Source organism: Artemia sp. Qi Xiang Cuo, chromosome 6, assembly GCF_049724085.1.
Source record: "Artemia sp. Qi Xiang Cuo chromosome 6, ASM4972408v1, whole genome shotgun sequence".
In the NCBI taxonomy this organism is placed as follows: domain Eukaryota; kingdom Metazoa; phylum Arthropoda; class Branchiopoda; order Anostraca; family Artemiidae; genus Artemia; species Artemia sp. Qi Xiang Cuo.
Genome location: NC_142799.1, coordinates 3,713,724 through 3,738,131, shown reverse-complemented (window position 1 = coordinate 3,738,131; position 24,408 = coordinate 3,713,724). Strand labels below are relative to the sequence as shown.

At 33.4% G+C, this 24,408-nt stretch overlaps 1 protein-coding gene across 1 annotated transcript in view; it reads left to right on the top strand.

The window, feature by feature from the left end:
• LOC148950802 (poly(A) polymerase type 3-like) overlaps positions 1-24,408 on the top strand; it is a 40,148-nt gene that overhangs the window by 13,630 nt on the left and 2,110 nt on the right. Inside the window, exons 2-8 of the mRNA XM_089090436.1 lie at positions 14,854-15,205; positions 16,584-16,818; positions 17,481-17,631; positions 18,482-18,693; positions 19,824-20,035; positions 21,872-22,039; positions 23,180-23,280. Of these exons, the coding sequence (XP_088946562.1) occupies positions 14,854-15,205; positions 16,584-16,818; positions 17,481-17,631; positions 18,482-18,693; positions 19,824-20,035; positions 21,872-22,039; positions 23,180-23,280 (1,431 nt within the window). The remainder of the gene's footprint in view (positions 1-14,853; positions 15,206-16,583; positions 16,819-17,480; positions 17,632-18,481; positions 18,694-19,823; positions 20,036-21,871; positions 22,040-23,179; positions 23,281-24,408) is intronic.

Genomic DNA, 24,408 nt, shown 5'->3' with positions numbered 1-24,408 from the left:
GTCGGGATTCCCAATATTTCTCTAACAATTCTTCCGATTTTTTTTTCGATTTTAAACTATGCTTAGGATACGTTGTTTGATCAGTTTCCTTATGCTAATTACAATTGGAGGAGGGCAATATTAAAAACAATTGGAGGAGGGCAATTCCCCAGCTAGATTTCAAAAATATTCTTTATAGGTTTCATTCAAAAACACAATCTGTTTTTAGTCCCGTTGTAGAAAAATAAATGAAGTGCCCTGTTCCTTAAATATTAATGGATTACATCCACATCCCCTTTAGAAGTTTTTCTAAGCTGTCCCTCTTTAGAGCTTTACTACTCTCCTGTTAAACGCAGTAAACACATTCTTTGAGAGTTCTAGAAATATTGGTTTGCTATCCCCTCCCTGTTGTTTTAATTCAAATATATTTAAAAAAATCATTATGCCTTTTTTCATTAACACATAGTTTCCCTTTCTTATTGTAGGTTGCAAATTTACTTTTTCCTTTTTTTTAAATCTCCACATGCTTTGGAATAAAGCAATGGTAATGCTCTTATAACGTTGACCACAAATAATCAGTTGCGAATCTATTCAAAACATCTGGAATTCTTTCATTTGATTAGCTTCGTCAGATTTTAAACCCCCATCTTCCTCCCTTCGTCGCCATAGTTCATCTAGTGCTTTACTGATAGAATTTTAGAGTGCTATCAGAGTCCGGTAAACATCAGTCCTTCGAGGTAATAGACTGTGTCGCCCAACGTTTAATTCAGAGTATGCCTCTGCTCACCGCTTTGCCTCCCTTTGACCCTTCAAATTTTGATTTTCTGAAACTTTTGAAAGTGGAAAGAGTTGTGTGTCATTATCGAGGTACAAAAAGTGTCGATGACAGTGCTGTCGAATTCCAACTTTCTCTTGCCAAGTGGCATCTTCGAAAATTGTGTATTTCAAAAATGGATATTCTCCAAGCTATTGAATTTTGTTCTGACAAGCCATTTGCTTATTCGTCTGGATAACTTACTTAATAGTGTACAATCTTTGTTTCCATTAAAACATCCAAAACAATTTTTGTCCCCACCCTCAAAATTAATACTCAAATTTCAAAAATTTGCAACATTTTCACCCTTTTTAATGCAATTTACTGATGCATATACACATTTGCTTAAGTTTAGGTTGTTTTCCTGAAGTTTCTGTTTAAAAAGTAAAACATTCTTGATACAATATTCATAAGATCCTAACCAAAATAATGAACAAGTTTACTTTTGTTTGAAAATTTATTTGTCATTCTTTCCTTACAAAAATAGCACTTCACTTCTTAATAATTTTGGCTCAATAATTTTTATCGTTCTCTAAGGAAAAGTGAAAGAAAAATTTCAGGTCAATCATATTTCAAAGTTGGCTATATTCGGTAGTAATTATGGATTCCGATTATAATTTGGAAATAAAGTCCGTATTATTTTTCTACAGTACAAGAAAATCAGTAGTATTACCTCAAATATCTGTAATATTCCATTTCAACTAATGAAGAACAAGGGTACATACTATCCTTCAGATTAAGATGCATTAATATCTGGGCCAGACGGAATCCCAGTTAAGATATTTAAATCGATAGGGAATATTATCATCCCCGTGTTAACTTCATTCTTTAACCTAGTAATATCTATGACACATTGGCCACTAACTTGGAAGACCTCACTCGTATTTCCCCTATTTAAAAAAGGTAGCCCCGCCGTTCATGAAAACTATAGACCTATAAGTCTTTTAAACAGTGGGGGGAAAATTTTGGACAAACAGCTTGGTAAATGGATGGAGACGAATAGTATTCTAAATGGAGAACAAGGTGGATTCAGACCGAGATATTCGACAGCGAATCGAGTATTCTTTTTAAATGCAATGATACAAAAATATTCTAAAGGAAATAGTAAATTATACGCTGCGCTTATGGACCTACAGAAAGCGTTTGATAACGTAGATAGAATTTTGTTGTTTGAAGCTTTGAGTGAAATTGGATTACCACATCAGTTTATGAATATAATAGCTTCGATGTATTCATGGACTAAACATTTTGTGAAAATTCCGCAACAGGGTGTCTCTTCCTCTTTTCCTGTAAGTAAGGGAGTTTTACAGGGAAGTACTTTATCTCCAAAATTATTTTGTATATTTATTAATGATATAGTGCAATTTTTCCAACGCCAATGGGCACCAACACTTCGTCTTGGAAATTTGAATCTTTCAATGTTGCTTTTCGCAGATGACATAATTTTACTTGCTGATTCTGAGAAAAATCTACAGTCTCTACTGAATATCCTAGGAGAATATCTGCATAAAAAGAAACTGAAGGCTAATGTATCAAAAAGCCAAATATTGATATTTAACAAAAAGCAACCAGAGCTACCCCCCAAGTTTTATTTGGAAGGTCAAATTTTAAAAATAGAAGAGAAAGCAACATATTTGGGCTTTACAGTAACTCTAAATGGTAAATGGACACAACATATATCAGCAACTACGACAAAAGGAAAAAATGCAGTTTTCGGTATTTACAGGAGCAACGTTACAACAGGAATAGGCGATCTCAGCCTTCATAAGCATATATTTGTTACAAAAGTTTTACCTATACTGCATGACGGGGCAGAAATTTGGGGCTACCAGACTACCCAAAGATTAGAAACTCTACAACTACAATACTACAGGCATGCATATGGGCTGCATAAAACAACTCACTCTCTAGTATTGAAAGGTGACCTAGGCATCTACAGTTTAAAAATACGAAGAAAGATACAGATTATCAAGTTTTGGCTCAAAATCCTGAATTTACCCGAGGAAAGACTTATTTTTGCTGCTTAAAAAGATCTTCTCACCCAAAAAAGTAAAACCACTTGGACAGCAGAGATCAGAAAAATACTACAGGAAACAGGCTTTTCAGACGCGTGGAATGGAGGACAAGGACCACTGGACCAAGAAAACTTTATAAAGGAATTCCAAGCAAGATTGCACGACCAGGAAATTCAACTTTGGTGGACAGCTTTAGATAAGTCGCCTAGTCTTACTTTGTATAGAGACATAAAGCGGATTTATGGACAGGAGACATATTTGAAGCTGGGATTACCTAGTAAGTATATGAAAACGTGGATTCAGCTTCGAGCCAATTGTCTACCAATACAAGGAAAAGAAGTTTGGAAAAATAGAGAAGGTCCGGAAACGCAGCGTACTTGTCTAAAATGTGGTGAGATTGGTTTTGGGCTGGGTCATTTCCAACCTACGATGCCGGCGGCTTTCTCACATAAGGGGAGAAATTTTGAAAGAGGGTAATGATTGGCTACTTCGGAGGATTTTAAGTTCAGATTCACCACAGACAGTAGTAAGTGTGGTAAATTTTGCATTGATAGGTATGAATGTTGATTAAGAGGATAGTGATTTTAGTATGTCTTCATTTTATTTATCCTTTTTCTTTTCTTTTTTGTTTTGTATATGGCTGTAAAAAAGCTTTAATAATACATTATTATTATTATTATTATTATACTGTAATTATCCGCATGTCTATAAGACCGATCATGCATAAAATATAAGGAATTATATTTCTGAATTTACATAACATGACTTTAGCATGGAATACATTCTTAGACCCCCCTCCATAGGTAAATAAAACACTTCTGCCTAAGAATATATTATCATTTCTAAAACTAAACTAAAAATACACGTTTTTTCAACTGAAAGCAAGGAGCATAATTAAAAGTTAACAATATTAGAAAGTATTACTTATATGAAGGAGGTTGCCCCCTCCTCAACACCTTGCTTTTTACGTTAAAGGTTATTAGCTTCTTGTTCTTCTAACTAAAGAACCTTACGTTTCAGGGGTGTTTCTTAAAAAGTTTGGAAAAAATTCAAACTTTTGTGTCAAGAGCAAGGTGTTGAGGATGAGAAAACCCCCTTAATATACCTAGTAGTTTCTTTTCAAGTTTTAATGTTGTTCCTTACTTTCAGTTGGAAAAAAACTTGTCTTTTAAAATTTTAATTCTGATCGTTAAGTAATGCCAGGAAATCTGGTTGCGCCTCCATGGAGAAATACCAATATTTTTTTAACAATTCTTCCGATTTTTTTTTCGATTTTAAATTATGCTTATGATGCGTTGTTTGATCAATTTCTTTATGCTAATTATGCAATAAGTTCTGTGATGCTCGTAATTACAATATCAAGCCTACAGAATAAACCATATCATGGTAATTAAACCCTATTTAAATTCAATGATTCCGGATAATTTTGACCAAGGTGATCTGAATTTTTGATTGACCTCTATTACCCGGTAGGGGAATAAAAGTTTTTGCTAATTCAATTTCCGCTTTAAATTGGGGTAATTGTTGTTTCTTCATATAATAAAAGACAGTCTTGATTTATATTTGGAATCTGTCAGAACAGGTTAAGAAAGCAATCCTATAATTTACTACCTATTCAGCATCAGTTTTTAGTGTCAAAGTCACCTTGTTTGTGAAAAAGCAAGCGATTTGATTTTAAATCATGAGTAAGTTTTGTTTACTTATTTAGTACACTCTCTAAAATGTCTGTTTAGTAGACTGTCTAAGGCTACAGTTACTAATCCAGAAAGGGACAAAAGAGATTGTTGTTTAAACATTCCTTGAGCCCTAAGTGTCTTAGCAAAATAATCTTTCCTCCTACTCCAAAACTTGCAATAATCTTGCAAAAAGGCCTTTCCTCCTCCTCCAAAACTTGTAATAATCTATGTAAAATTGTAGTCGTTGAATACATGTTATGGCTAAAAAGAACTTGTCCCCTAGTTACTTCCTCCTCCAAAACTGTGGATCCCTTCTAAAATCAAACAATACATTTACGCCTCTAGCAGAACCTGATTCTCAGGTCAACACAATGGTGCTCAACACTGAGTACTTGGACTATGTCTATCGAGCATGCGCGTCAATTGGAGCAGGGCAATCCCCCAGCTATATTTCAAAAATGTTCTTTATAGGTTTCATTCAAAAACACAATCTGTTTTTAGTCCCGTTGTAGAAAAATAAATGAAGTGCCCTGTTCCTTAAATATTAATGGATGACATCCACATCCCCTTTAGAAGTTTTTCTAAGCTGTCCCTCTTTAGAGCTTTACTACTCTCCTCTTCAACGCAGAAAACATATTCTTTGAAAGTTCTAGAAATATTGGTTTGCTATCCCCTCCCTGTTGTTTTAATTCAAATATATTTAAAAAAATCATTATGCATTTTTTCATTAACCCATAGTTTCCCTGTCTTATTATAGGTAGCATATTTACTTTTTCCTTTTTTTTAAATCTCCACATGCTTTGGAATAAAGCAATGGTAATGATCTATGACGTTGACTACGAATAATCAGTTGCGAATCTATTCAAAACATCTGAAGTTCTTTCATTTGATTAGCTTCATCAGATTTTAAACCACCATCTTCCTCCCTTCGTCGCATTAGTTCATCTAGTGCTTTACTCATAGTATTTTAGAGTGCTATCAGAGTCCGGTAAACATCAGTCCGTCGAGGTAATAGACTGTGTCATCCAACGTTTAATTCAGAGTATGCCTCTGCTCACCGCTTTGCGTCCCTTTTATCCTTCAAAATTTGATTTTCTGAAACTTTTGAAAGTGGAAAGAGTTGTGTGTCATTATCAACGAACAAAAGGTATTGATGACAGTGCTGTCGAATTCCAACTTTCTCTTGCCAAGTGGCATTTTTGAAAATTCAAAAATGGATCTTCTCCAAGTTATCGAATTTTGTTCTGACATCCCATTTGCTTATTCATCTGGATAACTTATTTAATAGTGTACAATCTTTGTTTCCATTAAAACATCCAAAACAATTTTTGTCCCACCCTCAAAATTAATACTCAAATTTCAACAATTTTCAACATTTTCACCCTTTTTAATGCGATTTACTGATGTATTTACACATTTGCTTAAGTTTAGGTTGTTTTCCTGAAGCTTCTGTTTAAAAAATAAAACATTCTTGATAAAATATTCATAAGATCCTAAGCAAAATAATGTATAACAAGTTTACTTTTCTTTGAAAATTTATTTGTCATTCTTTCCTTACGAAAATAGCACTTCACTTTTTAATAATTTTCGCTCAATAATTGTTATCGTTCTCTATGGAAAAGTGAAATAAAAATTTCTGGTCAATTATATTTCAAAGTTGGCTATATTCGGTAGTAATTATGGATTCCGATTATAATTTGGAAATAAATTCTGTAATATTTTTCTACAGTACAACAAAAACAGTAGTATTACCTCAAATATCTGTAATATTCCATTTCAACTATATATCAACTTCAAGTAAAGTATATTAAAAGAAAGTAGCGAGATTGGATTGCGACTAACGCTCCTCTCACGCCCACGATTTTCCAAAACACATCCAATCAAAATTTTGAGATATCCATTTTGTTTAACGTAGTTGAAAGTTCTGGAAATTTGGTCTTTTAGGATGATAACCCCCTCAAAGCCCTCAGTGCAAGGGCTGTAAGTTATGTTCTAGGGGCATATAAGGTTTATATAGAAAGTTGTTGTATAAATCATAGGCAGCACGATTGCGCTGCCTAAGTAAATAACGGGGACACTCGAGAACCAGACAAGAAACGGGGACTAAGTAAAGAGGAGGACACTCCCCCACAAACCTCAGGGCAAGGGTTTTAAGTTATGCCCTGGGGTTATATAAGAACGATGTTGGCACAATGTATTATTTATTAATTTTTTCCTTTAGAGCAGGGCACTTCGTATCGAAGAAGTTGTCATAGAAACTTCGAAAAGCGCTCATTCAATTGGAAATTGGAGTAGCTTGTGCCCTTTTTAATAGTCGAAAGTGATTGGAAGGCGACTAACACCCCTCTTACGCCCACCATTTCCCCAAACACATCTAATCAAAATTTTTAGATAGCCATGTTGTTTAACGCAGTTGAAAGGTCTGGAAATTTGGTCTTAGAGGATGACAACCACCCTAACAGACCCTAGGGTAAGGGTTGTAATTTATGCTCTTGGGGGCATATAAGGTGTTTATAGAAAGCGCTGTCGCTTCCAAAAGGGCTCATTCGATTGGAAATCGAAAGGCCTAGTGTCCTTTTAATTAGTCAAAAGTGAATGGAAGGCTTGACATTTTCAAACAGTTCGTGGTAACGAACTGTAAGTAAAGAGCGACCCGGCTCAATGGTAACCGAAACTCTAGAAAACGGTATTTTAATACAAATAGATACATCAAAAGAATCAAATTTTAATGCTGATTTTAAATATATAAGTTTCATCAAGTTTAATTCTACTCATCAAAAGTTAGGTGCCTGAGAAAATTTGGCTTATTTTCAAAAAAAGGAGGAAAGACCCCCTAAAAATTATAGAACCTTAATGAAAATCACACCATCATATTCAGCGTATCAGTGAACCCTACTGTAGAGGTTTCAAGCTCCCATCTACAAAAATCTGGAATTTTGCATCTTTTGCCAGAAGAAAGATCACGGGTGCGTGTTTATTTGTTGTTGTTTTTTTCCCCAGGGGTGATCCTGTCGACCCAGTTGTCCTAGAATATCATGGGAGGGCTCATTGGAATGGAAATTAAAAGTTCTAGTGCTCTTTTTAAGTGACAAAAAAAATGGAGGGTAACTAGGCCCCCTCCCACGTTCTTTTTTTTCCAAAAGTCACTTGATCAAAATTTTGAGATAGCCATTTTGTTCAGCATATTCGAAAATATAATAAGTATACCCCGAAGTTCCCGGGGGGAATGACTTAATCCCCCGAAGTTCCCGGGGGGAGGGCTGAAAGTTATGAACTTTACCCAATGTTAACATATAGTATTGGTTATTTGGAAATATACAGACGTTTTCAGGGGAGATTTTTCCTGGTAGTGGGGGGGGGGGTATGTGGGAGGATCTTTTCCTGAAGGAAGTTTTCATGGGGGAAGGGACATTGCTATGAAAGGGACGCCGGACTTCCCAGCATTATTTAAAAAAAGATCAGAAATTTAATATAAAAAAACAAGTTTTTCAACTGCAATAGCAGCAACATCGAAACTTTAAACGAACAGAAAATAATACATATATGATTGGGTTCACCCCGTAGTCAATACCTCGCTGTTTAAGCCAAAGATTTTTTAGTACTTTCGTAAGAGCTATTTATTCTAATTAACGGCCTTTGTGATTAAGCGGTCATTTTTAAAGAATTGGAACAAAATTCGAATTCTCGCTTAAAGAGCAAGGTATTGACTAGGGGGCGAACCCCCTAATAAACGTATTAAAAATATATGAATATAGAAGTTCGTTACGTAAGTTAATTCATAAGTATATTTATTACTAATAAAAACGTTCGTAAATAAAATTAAACAAGTTTTGAGAAAGCAATTTAACTAAATAAAAGTAAATTAATATGAAAATTTTGTTTTAATTATTCATGAACGGTGAGCCAAGAACAAAACCTGCATTTATTCAAAAACGTTCAAAAATTAAATAAAAAAACTAAGTTTCTTAAACCGAAAGTAAGGAGCGACATTAAAACTTAAAACGAACAGAAATTATTCCGTATATGAAAGGGACTGTCCCCTCCTCAACGCCTCGCTCTTTGCGCTAAAGTTAGAATCTGTCTCACAACTTTATTTTTTAAAACAATAAAAAACTTAAGCGTAAAGAGCGAGGCGTTGAGGAGGGGACAGCCCCTTTCATATACGGAATAATTTCTGTTCGTTTTAAGTTTTAATGTCGCTCCTTACTTTCGGTTTAAAAAACTTGTTTTTTTTATTTAATTATAGTAAAGATCGAAGAGGGTATAATGTATTATTTTTTGTTGTTGTTGTTTAGACCAGGGTTCTTTGTATTGAAGGAGTTGTCGTGGGAACTTCGAAAAGGGCTCATTCGATTGAAAATAGAAAGGGCTGACGCCCTTTTTAATAGTCGAAAGTGATTTGAGGGCAACTAATCCCCCTTCCACTCCCACTCCAACACTCCCAATTCTGCTCTTAAGATTTAACCAAATCAAAATAGCGTAAGTGTATCCAAGCTATCAAAGAAAGTAAACAGATTTTTTTGCAAATGGTATCAAGTTTTCCATTTCAGGTCAAATAGAGGAGGTATGAAACTAAATTAAACAGTACTATTTGTGTCTAGATTTTTAAAAAGGTGTATGTTTTAAAAATCTCTGAAAATTTTTCTCCAGCATACAAATAGCAGGCCAAACAAAAGTCTTAAACAATGAAAAGATTTAAAGTATTATTTTCTTTTTCCCTGAAAAGACTATGTCAATATAAAACGAACAGAAATTAATTTCAAAAACTTTTTCTACAAAATAAGTTTTTCAAAGAAAATTAAAGAACTCCATTAAACAAAAAATGAACAAAAATAAAATCAAATAATCTACCAAGCGTGAAACTACCACAAATCAGCATCGATAAATAAATGAAACCCAAAACGAACAGAAATTACAATAAATAACCGAGTCAAACTCATAACGAGCAGAAATTAACATAAGTTGGATGCAAAACCCCTATGCCTTCCCAAGGCCTGAACAAAATTTGCAATTTACTGAAAAAATATAAATGTTTTTACTTTTATAACTTTAATAAATCAAATAATTTAAACATTTTGATTACTAAATATCAGTATATTTATATTAAACTGACAATGCACATTCATTTTTATTTTACACTTTTCCTCAAATATTGAAGGATTGGATCCCCGTACCCTAAGTTTTCCTAAATTAACCCTATTTAGAACTTTACTACTCTCCTGCTTACCGCAGAAAACACATTCTTTGAAATCGAGAAATATTGCTTTGCTATGCCCTCCGTCTTGTTTTAATATAAATATATTTAAAAAGTTATCAAGCATTTTTTCATCAGCCCATAGTTTCCCTGTCTTATTTTAGGTTGCATATTTAATTTTTAATTTTTTTTTTTTAATCTCCAAATGATTTGAAATAAAGAAATGATAATAATTTATAACGTTGAACACAAATAAATTTTTGCGCATCTATTCAGGACATCTGGGATTCTTCCATTTGATTAGTTTCATCATATTTTAAACCCCCATCTTCCTCCCTTCGTCGCCATAGTTCATCTAGTAGCAGTTTAGAGTGCTATCAGAGTCCGGTAAACATCAGTTCTTCGAGGTAATCACAGTTCATATAATTATCCAGTATGATCATTCCCTATCTCATACATTATAAAAACCCGGACCGGGATGCGAGTGCTCCGGAGAACGTTTTTGCAGATATAAACATAGGCGGTATCAGATCTTTTCACGGGTAGACAAGTCAGATTTCTCTTGGACGCGAAACTTGGCTTCAACTTAGGAACACTAATTTTGAAGAAACTAATTTTAAATTAATTTATTCCAATACATACATGAAAATCGGTAGTCAGTAGTGTAATGTTATTATTAGATGTTTTTAGGAATTAAAGATAGGTTTCGAAGTCTCAAGTTGGTTTCAAAGGCATTTTGAGAAAGTTTCTGCCAAAATACGTGTTCCAGGGTAATTGGACCGCTGATGGCAGATCAAATGAGAGGAGCTGTTTGTACGCGCCGATATATATATATATATATATATATATATATATATATATATATATATATATATATATATATATATATATATATATATATATATATATATATATATATATATATATATATATATATATATATATATATATATATATATACCACTTGGCTGGCTCACCAAGTTTTTTTCTGCTTTCGCAATTACGACAATGCACGTTGTAACCATTTCTCATACTAACCCGCTAATGCAGAAATAAGTGGGAGGAGCTTTTTGTTCGCACCGAGAACGAAGACCAGAAATGATCTGCGATAAGCTTACTGGATAATTATATGAACTGTGGAGGTAATCGACTATTTCACCCAACGTGTAATTCAGAGTGCTTTGCCTGAATTTTAATTGTCTGAAACTTTTGACAGTGGGAAGAGTCGTACGTCATTCACGGCCACCCGTAGAAAATTTTCCAGGGGGGGGGGGGCAGATACCAGAATACCGGTCATGAAATAAAACTCAAATAAAATTCCCAAATTTGAAAAAGTATCTTTTTCCACGGAGGGTGTTTTCCAAGGGGAGGGGGGATATTTTCCAAGGGGGTAATCACCGGGGAAGGGGGTGGTAAAACCTAGCCATCAGACTGATCATGACACCTTTAGACTTATCATGTTTCAAGCAGTGAGTGTTACAAAAATATGATTCTATACTGGTATAAAAACCAAGAGTTTTACTATAAAAAAGAATGGTTTCTATCAGTGATGGATCCAGAGGTGGGGGGACAGGAGCACGCCCCCCCCCCCAAAGTAGCCTAAAGTAGTGTAATTTAGATAATTTCGGAGACCACATTGCCTTTCCATGACGATAAAATAAAAGTTCAAAATACGGATAAAATCCTTTTTAATAGACAGTGTATAGAAATTTACATTTTTATACACTGTCCATTAAAAAGGATTTTATCCCTATTTTGAAATTTTATTCTATAGTTTAACTTACTTAATTAAAGAAAGTTTGCGTTAATTAAACTTGCTCCTGACGCAAGTATATCGGATCAACCTATTTTGCCCCCTCCCCTAAAAAATCCTGGATCCTCCCCTGGTTACTATTTTACTAATATTCTTACTAATTAGTATTAATTTTACTATTCGATTTGAGCCATTTATTTGTAATTTATTTAGAATTATTTGTTGATTATTCGTTGATTTAATAAAAGATCAATATTTTTAATTCACAAATTCTGGTATCTTGAATAAATTCCCCTTCAGGTTTAAGCTAAAAGTTAAGTTTCATTATTATGAAAGAAAAGCAAGCAAAATTCCTAATATGATAAGACCTTATAGGATACAATCAATGGAATAGACACACGATGATCATTATAGACTTTAGTAAAATTAGAATCTTACCCCTTAACTAGGATTATATTTTAAAAATTAAGGAAAAGAATAAAAGAAAATTAGACTTATGTTTTTAGCTTGACAAAATATGAGCAAAAACCAAGACGAAACTGACTCTTGTAGGGCACGACGCTGTATATATATATATGAAACTTTCTTTGTTTTTTAACTCCAAAATACGGTAAGGTTTATCAAGCATGTCGCACTATTGCTAGGGCATAAGAATGCCCTTGAGAGTATTTACTCTACACCCTAAATCGGGTTCCAGTTTCGGTCTCCTTTAGATAGATAAATTATGACCTATAATGAGTTAATCTAAGAGTAAGAATTGAATTCTGAAAATTGATTCCTTTCAAACAGTTCGTGGTAACGAACTGTAAGTAAGGAGCGACCCGGCTCAATGGTAACCGAAACTCTAAAAAACGGGATTTTGATACCAATAGATACATCAAAAGAATCAGATTTTAATTCTGATTTCAAAAATATAATTGTAATCAATTTTAATCTTAAACATCAAAAGTTACGTGACTGAGAAAATTTGGATGATTTTCGAAAAAAGGGGAAAAGACCCCCTAAAAGTTATAGAACCTTAATGAAAATCATACCATCATATTCAGCGTATCAGAGAACCCTACTGTAGAGGTTTCAAGCTCCTATCTACAAAAATGTGGAATTTTCCATTTTTTGCCAGAAGAAAGATCACGGATGCGTGATTATTTGCTTGTTTGTTTTTTTTTGTTTTTTTTTCCCAGGGGTGATTATTTCGACCCAGTGGTTCTAGAATATCGTGGGAGAACTCATTGGAATGAAAATTAAAAGTTTTAGTTCACTTTTTAAGTGAACGAAAAAATGGAGGGAAACTAGACACTCTCCCACGCTCATTTTTTTCCCAAAATAAACTGATCAAAATTTTGAGATAGCCATTTTGTTCAGCATGGTCGACAATATGATAAAAATGTCTTTTAGGATGACTTGATCCCACAACGTCCCCAGGGGGAGGGCTGAAAGTTATGAACTTTACTCAATGTTAACATATCGTATTGGTTATTGGGAAGTATACAGCCTTTTTCAGCGGAGTTTTTTTCTGGTCGGGGGGGGACGGCGAGGGGCGGGGGCTATATGGAAGGATCTTTCCATGAAGGAAGTTTTCATGGGGGAAGGGACATTGCTAAGAAGGGGGTGCCGGATTTCCCAGCATTATTAAAGAAAAAAATCAGGAATTAAATAAAAAAAAACAAGTTTTTCAACTGATCAACTGATTGTGATTAAGAGGTCATTTTTAAAGAACTGGAAAAAAAATTCGAACTATAGTTTAAAGAGCAGGGTATTGACTAGGGAGTGAACCCCCTAATATACGTGTTAAAAATTTATGAATATAGAAGTTCGTTACGTAAGTTAATTCTAAGTTACGTATATTAATTACTAATAAAAACGTTCGTAAATAAAATTAAACAAGTTTCGAGAAAGCCATTTAACCAAATATAATATGCAAATCTTGTTTTAATTATTCATGTACGGTGAGCCAAAATCAAAACCTGCATTAATTCAAAAACGTTCAAAAATTAAATGAAAAAAACAAGTTTTTTTAACTGAAAGTAAGGAGCGACGTTAAAACTTAAAACGAACAGAAATTATTCCGTATATGAAAGGGGCTGTCCCTCCTCAACGCCTCGCTCTTTACGCTAAAGTTTGACTTTCTCACAACTCTATTTTTTTAAACAATAAAAAAACTTTAGCGTAAAGAGCGAGGCGTTGAGGAGGGGACAGCCCCCTTCATATACGGAATAATTTCTGTTCGTTTTAAGTTTTAACGTCGTTCCTTACTTTCAGTTAAAAAAACTTGTTTTTTTTATTTAATTCTTACAAAAACAATTGACTTGGTTTAACAATTGGCTCTTCCGCTTTCATACCGTAAGTGCTCTTTAAGGACGTTCTTGTTTTTGTTGATCGGAAAATTATTAGGGCAACTTGGTGTGGATTATCACATTTAGTCCCTTGCTTAAAGGGAGGGGATAGATAATAAAAATAAAAGGAAAGCTTATTTAGATAAGGCAATTAAATTTGAGTTGTGTTTTTCTTAGAAAGATTAAATTTATAGAAAACTCTTGTCACGCACTTGACATTTTTTTCTGACATCCCATTTGCTTATTCATCTGGTTAACTTACTTAACAGTGTACAATCTTTGTTTCCATTAAAACATCCAAAACAATTTTTGTCCCACCCTCAAAATGTATGCTCAAATTTCAACAATGTGCAACATTTTCACCCTTTTTAATGCAATATGCTGATGTATTTACACATTTGCTTAAGTTTAGGTTGTTTTCCAGAAGCTTCTGCTGAAAAAAATTAAACATTCTTGATAAAATATTCATACGATAATAATCAAAATAATGTATAAAAAATTTAATTTTCTTTTAACATTTATCTGTCGTTATTTCCTTACAAAAATAGCACTTCACCTTTTAATAATTTTGGCTCAATAATTTTTATCGTTCTCCATGGAAAAGTGAAAGAAAAATTTCAGGTCAATTATATTTCAAAGTTGGCTATATTCCGTAGTAATTATGGATTCTGATTTTAATTTGGAAATAAAGTCTGTATTATTCTTTCTACAATACCGTGAAAGAAAATCAGTAGTATTGCCTCAAATACCTGCAATATTTCATTTCAACTACATATCAACTTCAAGTAAAGTATATTAAAAGAAAGTAGCGAAAACTCCATACAATCTTGAAAGATTGAAAATAGGCAGTAAAGATTGAAACCTCTGGAAACGCTAAAGAATCACATTAGAAAAACGATCTCAAGTCTAAACTTAAATTCTCGGGCAGTCATATTTTCCCTAATTCGTCTTCGTGTAATTGTTTTCGTGTATGAAGTATTTTCTCAAACCAGATTTCTGTTGTTTTTTTCTTTTTTCATTTATTAGACTGTTACTTCAATATTTGTTTCAAAATCTTAAATCTGTCTATTATCATATATGTTTTTATAGAGAAAAAGATGTTGAATACATATTCTTCTCACGATACATCATCTGGAAATGTTCTACGCAGCAAATCTGTTGTTCAAAACGAGCAGCCAAAAACCTTAGGAGTGACTTCAGCAATTAGTCTAGATGGACCAAAACCATTTGATACACATAAAACAATAGAACTTGAAGAAACACTCAAAACCCATGGTTGTTTTGAGTCAGACGACGAATTTAGGCACAGAGTTGAAGTTCTTTCTAAGCTAAATGAGATGGTCAAAGTTTGGATTAGAGACATGTCAGAAAATATAAAAAAGGTTCCTGCATCAGTAGTGGAGAATGTTGGTGGAAAAATTCATACCTTTGGCTCTTACAGGTAAGATTTTATTAATGATAAATAAATTCCACCTTAGGATAATGAAGTTCCGGCTATAAATCTTCTTATGGAGTTTGTTTTAAAATACTTCTTTCGCTTTCATTTTGTATCCAAGTGCTAGACTAGGTTGTTAACACTAAATGCGGTACTTCCTTGTTAGCTAGTACACACTCATGAATTGAAATTAGGTTAATCATAATGAAATATGTGAAAATGTGATGAAAATATAATAGTTTAGTAACAAAATTATGGTAACTACAACAAAGAATTGTGGAAGAGGGACCGTCCAGACCGCATTATATTAAGTGCGTAACCTAAACCAACCTAACCAAAATACCAACTAAATATTTAATTAAAATATAGCTAGTTTCCCACCGAGCCGAAGCTAATTGTCTGGTATAAAGACAATGAAAACTGGTTATTGTCTCACGTTCGCGATACAATTTCTCGAGTATGTACTAGGTAACAAGGAAGTACCCTAAAGGCATATAAACTGGGGAAGAAGCAGTTTCTTTGGTTTGAAACCCCTAGAAATATCTCGGACATGTAAATTGTTTATAAAAATGCTGGTAAAAATACTACCTCTTCTAAAAAAAAACAAGACATATTTATACTACTCGTAAATTAGTCTTGATAACAGAGGTGAAGATACCTTTAAGCCCCCCCACCACCCCTGAACAAAATTTGGGATATTGCACTGGTTAGTATAAATTATATTTATTGATATAGCCTTAGACAGTACAGAATACGAAAAACATTCACCCCACTTAATTGCCTTTTCAATTTGAAAATGAAATGGACTTGAAGATCCTTGTCCATGAGGACAGATTTCGTTTTATCGTCTTGAACCCCCCTCCCGCTTCTTGCAGGGGTGTAATTTTCTATGGGGCCGTGGGGTAACTGCCATTCCCATGCCTCGTTCCCCGAGACCACAGTTTGCCCCCCCCCCCCCGACGAAATTTTATGTCTTCCAAATTCTTTTCGAAATTAAGATAAACATACAGAATTCAAGCACCAAAAGAAACAGATCAGTTTTTTAGTACATATTTACATTTATAGTATATTTATAGTATACAATAAAGTACCTTTATAATACTTTTATGTTCCTAAATAGTACATTTATGGATCCAAATGGATTTTTTTAGTTTTTACTGTCATTTTCACATGATTTTGGAAAACGGTTTCCAACTTTGCCCCCCCCCCCCGGATTATGACAAAATTATGCCACTTTCCTCCTGTCTCTAAAATTTCTCTAAGGATTTAAATTTTCTGTCCCTATAATGTTTTTAAAAAAATAAAAGTTTATGTGTATGCACAAGTTATATATTATGATACTGTGATAAAGTGTATACACGAAATACATATTCTTGAATTTCAGGCTTGGTGTGCATAACAAGGGCGCCGATATAGATGCACTATGCATTGCACCTAGACATATGGACAGGTCTGACTATTTTACATCGTTTTTTGAGCTGTTGAAAGAGCAGTCGAAAGTAACTGAGCTCCGAGCTGTTGAAGAAGCGTTTGTCCCTGTCATCAAAATGAAATTTAGTGGTATTGAAGTTGATATGCTCTTTGCTAGGCTTGCCTTGAAGGAAATTCCTGATGACTTGGTAAGTTGTCATTTTCCTTTCTTTTGTATATTTGATAACTATACTAGAAATTAAAGGGGGTCTGATGTATTTCACAAGAATTAGTTAATATTTGTGCAATCGAGAAAATATCAGGGGGGGGGATAAGTCTGCGTTGTATAAGCTAATTTGTTGGGTCTGTCAAAGGATCTAAGTTAGGCCTTTTATTGATTAAGACATTAAAATATGTTTTTGACAGAGTAAAGCTTACATTAAGTAATAAATAATGCCCAGCCTTCGCTATTTCGTTTTGTTAAGACCTTAAGGTTCATCTTTATCATTTGTATCGTAAGTTTTCCTAGGACTAAAGTTTAGATTTATCGAGAACCTGTAAGACATGGTAATAATATATACTAAAGCCGTGAATCTTAAACGTCTCAACTTCATGTGAGAGGGGTGTCCACAGGTGTAAAATTTTCATCTTTAATTTATTTTCAGGATATCACTGCTTTTAACTTAGTTAGTATTTTGAGAAGATAGAGACCCCGAGTTTTGTTTATATCTTAATTAGAAAAATTGAGTTCCCGCAAGACTTAAAAATGTAAAACTCTATCTTCTGTAGCATTTCTTGACCTGCATTTTTTTTAAACATCGTTTTTATTTCTTAACATTTTTTTCCTAATTATATAATATTTTGTTTCTAGGACTTAAGAGATGACAAACTCCTGAAGAACTTGAATCCAAAGTGTGTACGCAGCTTAAATGGTTGTCGGGTCACAGACGAGATCCTCAGATTGGTTCCAAACAAAGAAACTTTTAGATTGGCTCTCAGGGCAGTTAAATTGTGGGCCAAGAGTGAGTTTTTTGTTTTACTTTTATACAGCAGACCCAATTTTTGATTTTTAAATTCTAAGGTATTCTTGGACTCGGGATTTGCCGTCCAGACAAGAAAATGTTTTGGAAACAATCAATGGGATATGAACCTGTTTCTGGAAACACATAGGCTGGCTTTATTGAATCCCTCAATTGTCTAAAAGGAAGAAAACTGTTAAATTCTATAAATACAGGCAGTAACATGATAAAAATTGATATATAAAAGCATTATGAATTTCTTGTGGTGATACAATATTGCGCAGAACCTGCAATCGGGTCAATCCAGCAAACCCCTTAAGGCTGTCCCTTAAAAGAAAAGATTAATAGTATTGCCCACAAGGGTGCATCTAGGATCTTTTGTTTGGGAGGTAAGGGGAGGGTTCAATCTAGAAAATTAAATATTTTTTATATAGCAAACGTAACTCACAGACGGAGCAATTTTACAGGGACGGTGGTTTTGACAGCTCTTAGTAAGTCTATCACTTGAATTGTCAAAATATATACTTTTTTCTATAAGTTTTTTTTCATATTTTAAGTTTATACTAGTCAGACTATTAAAAGTATTTATTGTTAGCTTTAAGAGTAATTAAAATTATTCCCATTTAAAAAACAAATATATGGAGTTAAGTTTCCAAGTCTTGAAAAAATGAACCCCGTCTAAAAAAAAAAATATGATATTTAATTAGATAGGGGAATTTTTGCGAACAATTCTTGACAATATTTATTTTTTAATCTATAAGTGTGGCTTTTGATATCAATATTTGGTGCCTTTCTAAAAAAAAAAAATCAAAGATAAGTTTGATTTTTCAGCCGTAAATAATTTTGTTTTCAGGACAAGGAATTTACAGCAACGTTCTTGGTTATTTGGGTGGTGTTTCTTGGGCTATGCTAGTTGCTCGAACTTGTCAACTCTATCCAAATGCTGCAGCTGCAACCTTGGTCCACAAATTTTTCTTAGTATTTTCCATGTGGGAGTGGCCACAGCCCGTCCTGCTAAAGCAGCCGGATAACACAGATCTAGGTTTCCCTGTCTGGGATCCTAGGGTAAGTCATTGATTATTGTTATAAGTTAGTATTATCCTTCTTTTGGAATAGGTCTCTAGAAAGTGTGGGAAAAAATTTAACGGATTTGATATGTTCAAAATTTCAATTATTTCGGAAATATAACCTCGATTATCATGAAAGGTATTTACGAACGATTTTACGAATCGAAAGAATAAAAGGGACGGGTTTCGATTCTTTATCATGAAAAACCCATTACAGACTTATCATGAAAATGGAATTGAACCATACAATTAATCTGGACTAAAGTAATCGCAATATTAAACTTTTGGTTCCATATTAGAAGTAATTATTATTCATTCTAAAGCAAAATCGAAACGGCTAACTGTAGTCTATTAAATGCACGTAGAAATGAAAAAATAATAACCCAAAACAATCTGCTCTAATCTATGACGTTTTTTTTAAGTTTTATTATTTTTATATTTGTTTTTATTGATATTTATATATGTTTTTATTGACATTTATGTCAATAAAAACATATAGAATCAGGTTACATATAACATCAGGATCAGGTTTGCACATAAAACAGTCCCTACCCAATTTTTGTAGTAAACAATTTTTTCTCTGCAACTCGTTGAAGTACACTTATTTTCTAGCCTTGCTTGCCAATAGCTATTACCGTGACCTCTAGTATGTAAGTTTTAATTTACAAATCATGTTTTTCTAATTAAGAACATGTTGTTCTTCAAATGTTTTTTTCAAATTGAAAAATAAAACGATTCCCTGGCTTTTCTACTTCTTTTATCCTCAGCTATCCACCTTATTTTCTAATAAGGTTACCTATAAGTGAAGCTTTTCATTTGGTAAACTTCTCATGTCCTTACATCTTTATATACCTTTATTGGTCATTTCAACGGCTTAGTTTTCTTTATATTAGTTTTCAAATATATTCTTGCACTTTGATCTCTAAAAACCTAAGAAATTTCTGTATTTTCTCTAATTTTTTACTTATGACACTTTGACACATATTTTCTTTTTTCTGACCACTTTGAAGGGATGGTTGCAGAAACTTGGAAGAGGGTTAATTCAACTAGAAATAAGAAGTTCTAGTGCCTTTTTCAAGAGTCGAATATAATTGAATTGACCTCCTTAATATAACTTAACTCTTCCAGGTTAATCTCGGTGACAGGAGTCACGTCATGCCTATAATAACACCAGCCTATCCTCAGCAAAATTCAACATTTAACGTGACGTTAAGCACTCGCACTGTTATGCAAGAAGCTCTCACAAACGCCTTGGCTTTAACGAAAGACATAATGATGGGACGACCAGGAATAACGTGGGAGAACTTGTTTGAGCCAACCTCATTTTTCTTCAAATACAGGTAAGTAAAATTGCCTAAAATAATTATTTTTATCTTTAAATGGTTCAAAGACATTTAAAAGATTGTTGTTGTAGTAGAAGTTACAACCTAGTTAAGAGTTAACTAGATAAATAAAGACTTACAGTAGCCAAAATTTAAGAAACAGGTGTTCAGATAAAACAGCTAAGGACAAACATTTTCCGCCTCCTAAGCACACATCTCTTTACACTAAGGTTTTCGGCACTTTAAAAAAAGCTACTTATTGTCCGAATTAAACGAACCCTTGTGTTTCAGGAGTTGTTTTTAAAGAATTAGGACAAAATTTAAGCTTTAATGTAAAGAGCGAGGTGTTGAATAGGGGACAACCCCCTCATATACATAATAATTGTTGTTCGTTTTAAGGTTTAATTTTTCTCTTTACTTACAGTTGAAAAGTTGTTTTTTTATTTGATTTATGATTTTTTTTTTTTAAATAACGCCAAGATATGTGGCTTCACTTCTACGGAAAAATTAAAATTCTAGCAGAAGAAAATTTATCCTCCCTCCTCACCTGAAAAATGTAAGAATACTTCCCAATAATAAATACTATGCTTAAACAATGGACAATTTTATAACTTACAGATTTTTCCCCAGGGGCTGTGGGGGAAGGGTCATGTTATCTCCAAAGAAATAATTATTGGATCTTTCAACTATGCTGAACAAAATAGCTGTCTAAAAATTTTATCGGACAATTTTGGGAAAAAAGTGGCGTGTGAGGGGTCTAGTTGGCCTCTTAAAAAAAAATTTGGGTCACTTAAAAAAGGCAATAGAATTTTCATATCCGTTAGAATGAGCCATCTCTCGACGTATTAGGCACACTGGTTCAATACGATTACCCCTGAAAAAAAAACACATCCGTGATATTTTGTCTGGCAAAAATTCAAAAATTCCACATTTGGCAGATAGGAGCTTGAAACCTTCCCCCTTTTTTCTAAAATCAAATTAATTTTCTGAGGCCTGCAGCTTTTGATGGGTAAGACTAAACTTAACGAAACTTGTATATTTGGAATCAGCATAATAAGCCAACTCTTTGGCATATCTATTGGTATAAAAATTCTGTTTTTTAGAGTTTCTGTTACTATTGAGCCGGGTCCATCCTTACTTTGATTTCGTAAGAATCAAAGTTCTGTTAGTGGAAAACAAAGTTCTGTTAGCATGTCAGAATTTCAAGGCCGTACCCAGGGGGGGGGGTGAGGGTTAAGGGGTTTCGACCCCCCCCCCCTCCCATAAACTTTTGTAACAAAAATGGATATAAACAAATTTTGTATGCGTAAATCTTTGAGTAAAACCCCCTCCAAAAAAAAAATCCTGGGTACGGCCTTGCAGAAGTCCTGCTTTTACTACATAAGGAGACAGTCATAATTCTTAGGATTTTCCAAGTTTGGATTTTTTTTTTTTTTTTTACTTAATCCATCCCTTTAGACAAGCTCTGCTTATTGTTTTTGTACGTTAAATAAGGTTTTTCCTATTGGTATCCACAGCTCAAAACCAATGGACACCACATTTGTTTCCATAGTTTCCCTTTTGCCGGAGAGGGGCTCAAACGGCCTCATATTTTTAACTTTTTGCTACAAGCTTTAGCCTTAAGTATATTATATGAAAGCCAGTGAAGTCGTATTAGGCTTAATGTAAGCTGTTAATTTAAACTTATGTCATTATACTAGAGTAACTGAAAGTTCAGTATTAAAGTTATTGTCAATTATGAACCAACAGAAAAACATTCAGTTCGCGTGTCTTAACTTAGGGTGCGTGTATAAACTTAGAAAATAAAGACTATTAGAGAATAAAGACTATTTAAATCGTTAATACTCTTTTTAGGCATTTCGTGGTGTTGTTAGCAAGCGCCTTAACTCAAGACAACCTCCTGGAATGGGTGGGTCTTATTGAATCTAAGATTCGAATCCTGATTCAAACCTTTGACAGAAATTCTGTTATCAAACTGGCACATCTTAGTCCAGAGCACTTTGAGCCTCTAGAATCTGAAAAGTGAGTTATCTTTTCTATTCTGTTTTCTCTGTAATTTTAAATTTTATTTCTTAGGATAATTCCTTGATTATTTAGTTGATTCATATTTAGGTATATTGTGCGTATTGCACTTTCTGTTTGTATCTGTTTTTATGTGTGTGCGAATACTTTGGGCTCGATTGCCGTTTTGTATCTTATAGAATGGAACTCAAGTAAATCTGAAAGCTTACTCGCTGATTAATATTTTTTAAATGGTCACTTTTATTTTTGTATATAAATCGAAAAAAAAATAGCAAAAAGAAAAAAAAGATGAATGCTAAATTGATTGCAGTACACTTGTGGTAATTTATTGTACACAAAAAAAACACAGAGACATCTATAAAAAAGCAAAAAAGTAGAAAAAAAATTAAAGAATCAATAAAATAATTAAACAACGATTGAGACAAGAAAAAAACATCCACTTTGTCTCTGTTTGATATTCCTTGTTTCAGATGAAATGGCTCTTATTTGAGCCGTCCCATTTTAAAGCTATTTCCCTTTGTTTAAATTTATTTAAAGGTGTGAATGTTTCTATTGAACACTAGTGAAGTAGGTCTATAACTTCATTAACCATTAGGCTTTGAAAATTTCAAATCTAGTACTGTCCGTGCACGTGGAACTCCGTGAGACGTGAGACGTCACTAACAATGAAGAATTTATCTTAGCGTATGAAGTACCATTTCAATTTGTTTTTATTGTGACGGGGGAGGGTAGGACTAAGGCCAATAATTTTCGTAGATTATGTTTCGTAGAAATGTTCTTTTTACGTGGAATTTGTTGTTTCTTTATGTGTATATTATGAATTTTTGAAACTTGAGGGTCGTGTTCACTCCAAATGTCACGAAGCAAAACTTTAATATCCTGAGCTTTCTTGCTTTTCGCCCTTTAACAGGGATCATTGCATGTTCGTTGTTAAATGCGAAAATTCGCGCGTTTGCGTGCGAACCAAGCGAGACATTAATTAAAATTAATATAATCGTGTGAACCGGCTTTTTTTTCAGCTTTTGTTTTTTATGAATATCCTTTAATATAATACAATTCTTTGGGTGTTTTTATGTGACAGAACTTTAGATAGAAGAAGATAGTAGGCTACCTTTAGTAAAAAGTTCATTTTCTTTTCAGGGATTCAGTCACAACAATATGGTTTATTGGCCTCGAATTTGAGAAAGCTGAAAATCTTAGCATAGATCTGAGCTTTGATATTCAGAATTTCATTGAACTAGGTAAGCTATCTCATTATGTCTGTCATTATTCAACAATTCACCGAACAAGCTCTTAGTAACATCTGACTAACAAATTTTTTATATCCTATCGGTAAATTATAATCCATGATATTTTATAATGGCAAGTTATGGTTAACACCCTTCTTGATTTTAAAAACACTTGTTTTGCCAAGAAAACATTAATGTTTATCCTTATGTTTTTTTCTGTTTGATTGCGGCTGATTGTTTTCTTCGCGTAGGAAACTATTTGATTATTTTTCTGCTTGTTTTAACATTAACCATTACTTATTTCCTGTGGTTTATACATATTCTGTAAATATTTATGTTTTCTGTACATATTATTACCGTCTACAAATGTTCACATCCTACATATTAAGACCATTTTTGCAGGTTAAAGACCGTTTAACTACTATTTGTGAATGTACAGCAAGAAATAAAGGATACAATTAAAAATAATAATGGACAGCATTGTCAAACCCCCCACACATTATCATACCTGAAAAATATTTTGAATAATCAACTTAGATGATGATATTTCTTTGCTTTGACTATATGCTGTTGTTTTAATTTTACTGGTGAAAGAGCCCACTTCCCTGTCGCCTCCCTATGCTCTTCAGATAAAAACAACACTGGTGCTGCAATTATTCTCAGCTAAGATTGTGGTTAACCATAAAAAGGGATAGGGAATGATTTTTATTGGGTCAAATGGCATAATTGTCGAAAAAATTACAAAACTGAAGAAAGAACTGCTTAAAACGCAAGTCTCCTTTAATTGTGATTTTATTAGGCCTTTTTTAAAAAAAGTAATGAACTTCTTAAAATGCTTCCACGTGAATATTATGTATTGTTTTAGAATTCAAATTCACAAACAGTAGATTTTATACCAAACACAGATAGTGATAAAACTGCTAATGGTGGAATTTATCATCTGCATTCTCTTGTAAAAGCATATATTCTTTGTAAGAGGCTTACGGACAGGAGGAGAAGGAGATAAAAAGTGATTATTCAAAGTACTTCACTTACTCTGGCTCATGGCTACAGAACAGAGGGCGTATCTGTCAGGTTCATGTTGCAAATTCAACTGGTATAAAATGGCTGATGAAGAACTTGTTAAAATCCTCCTAAACG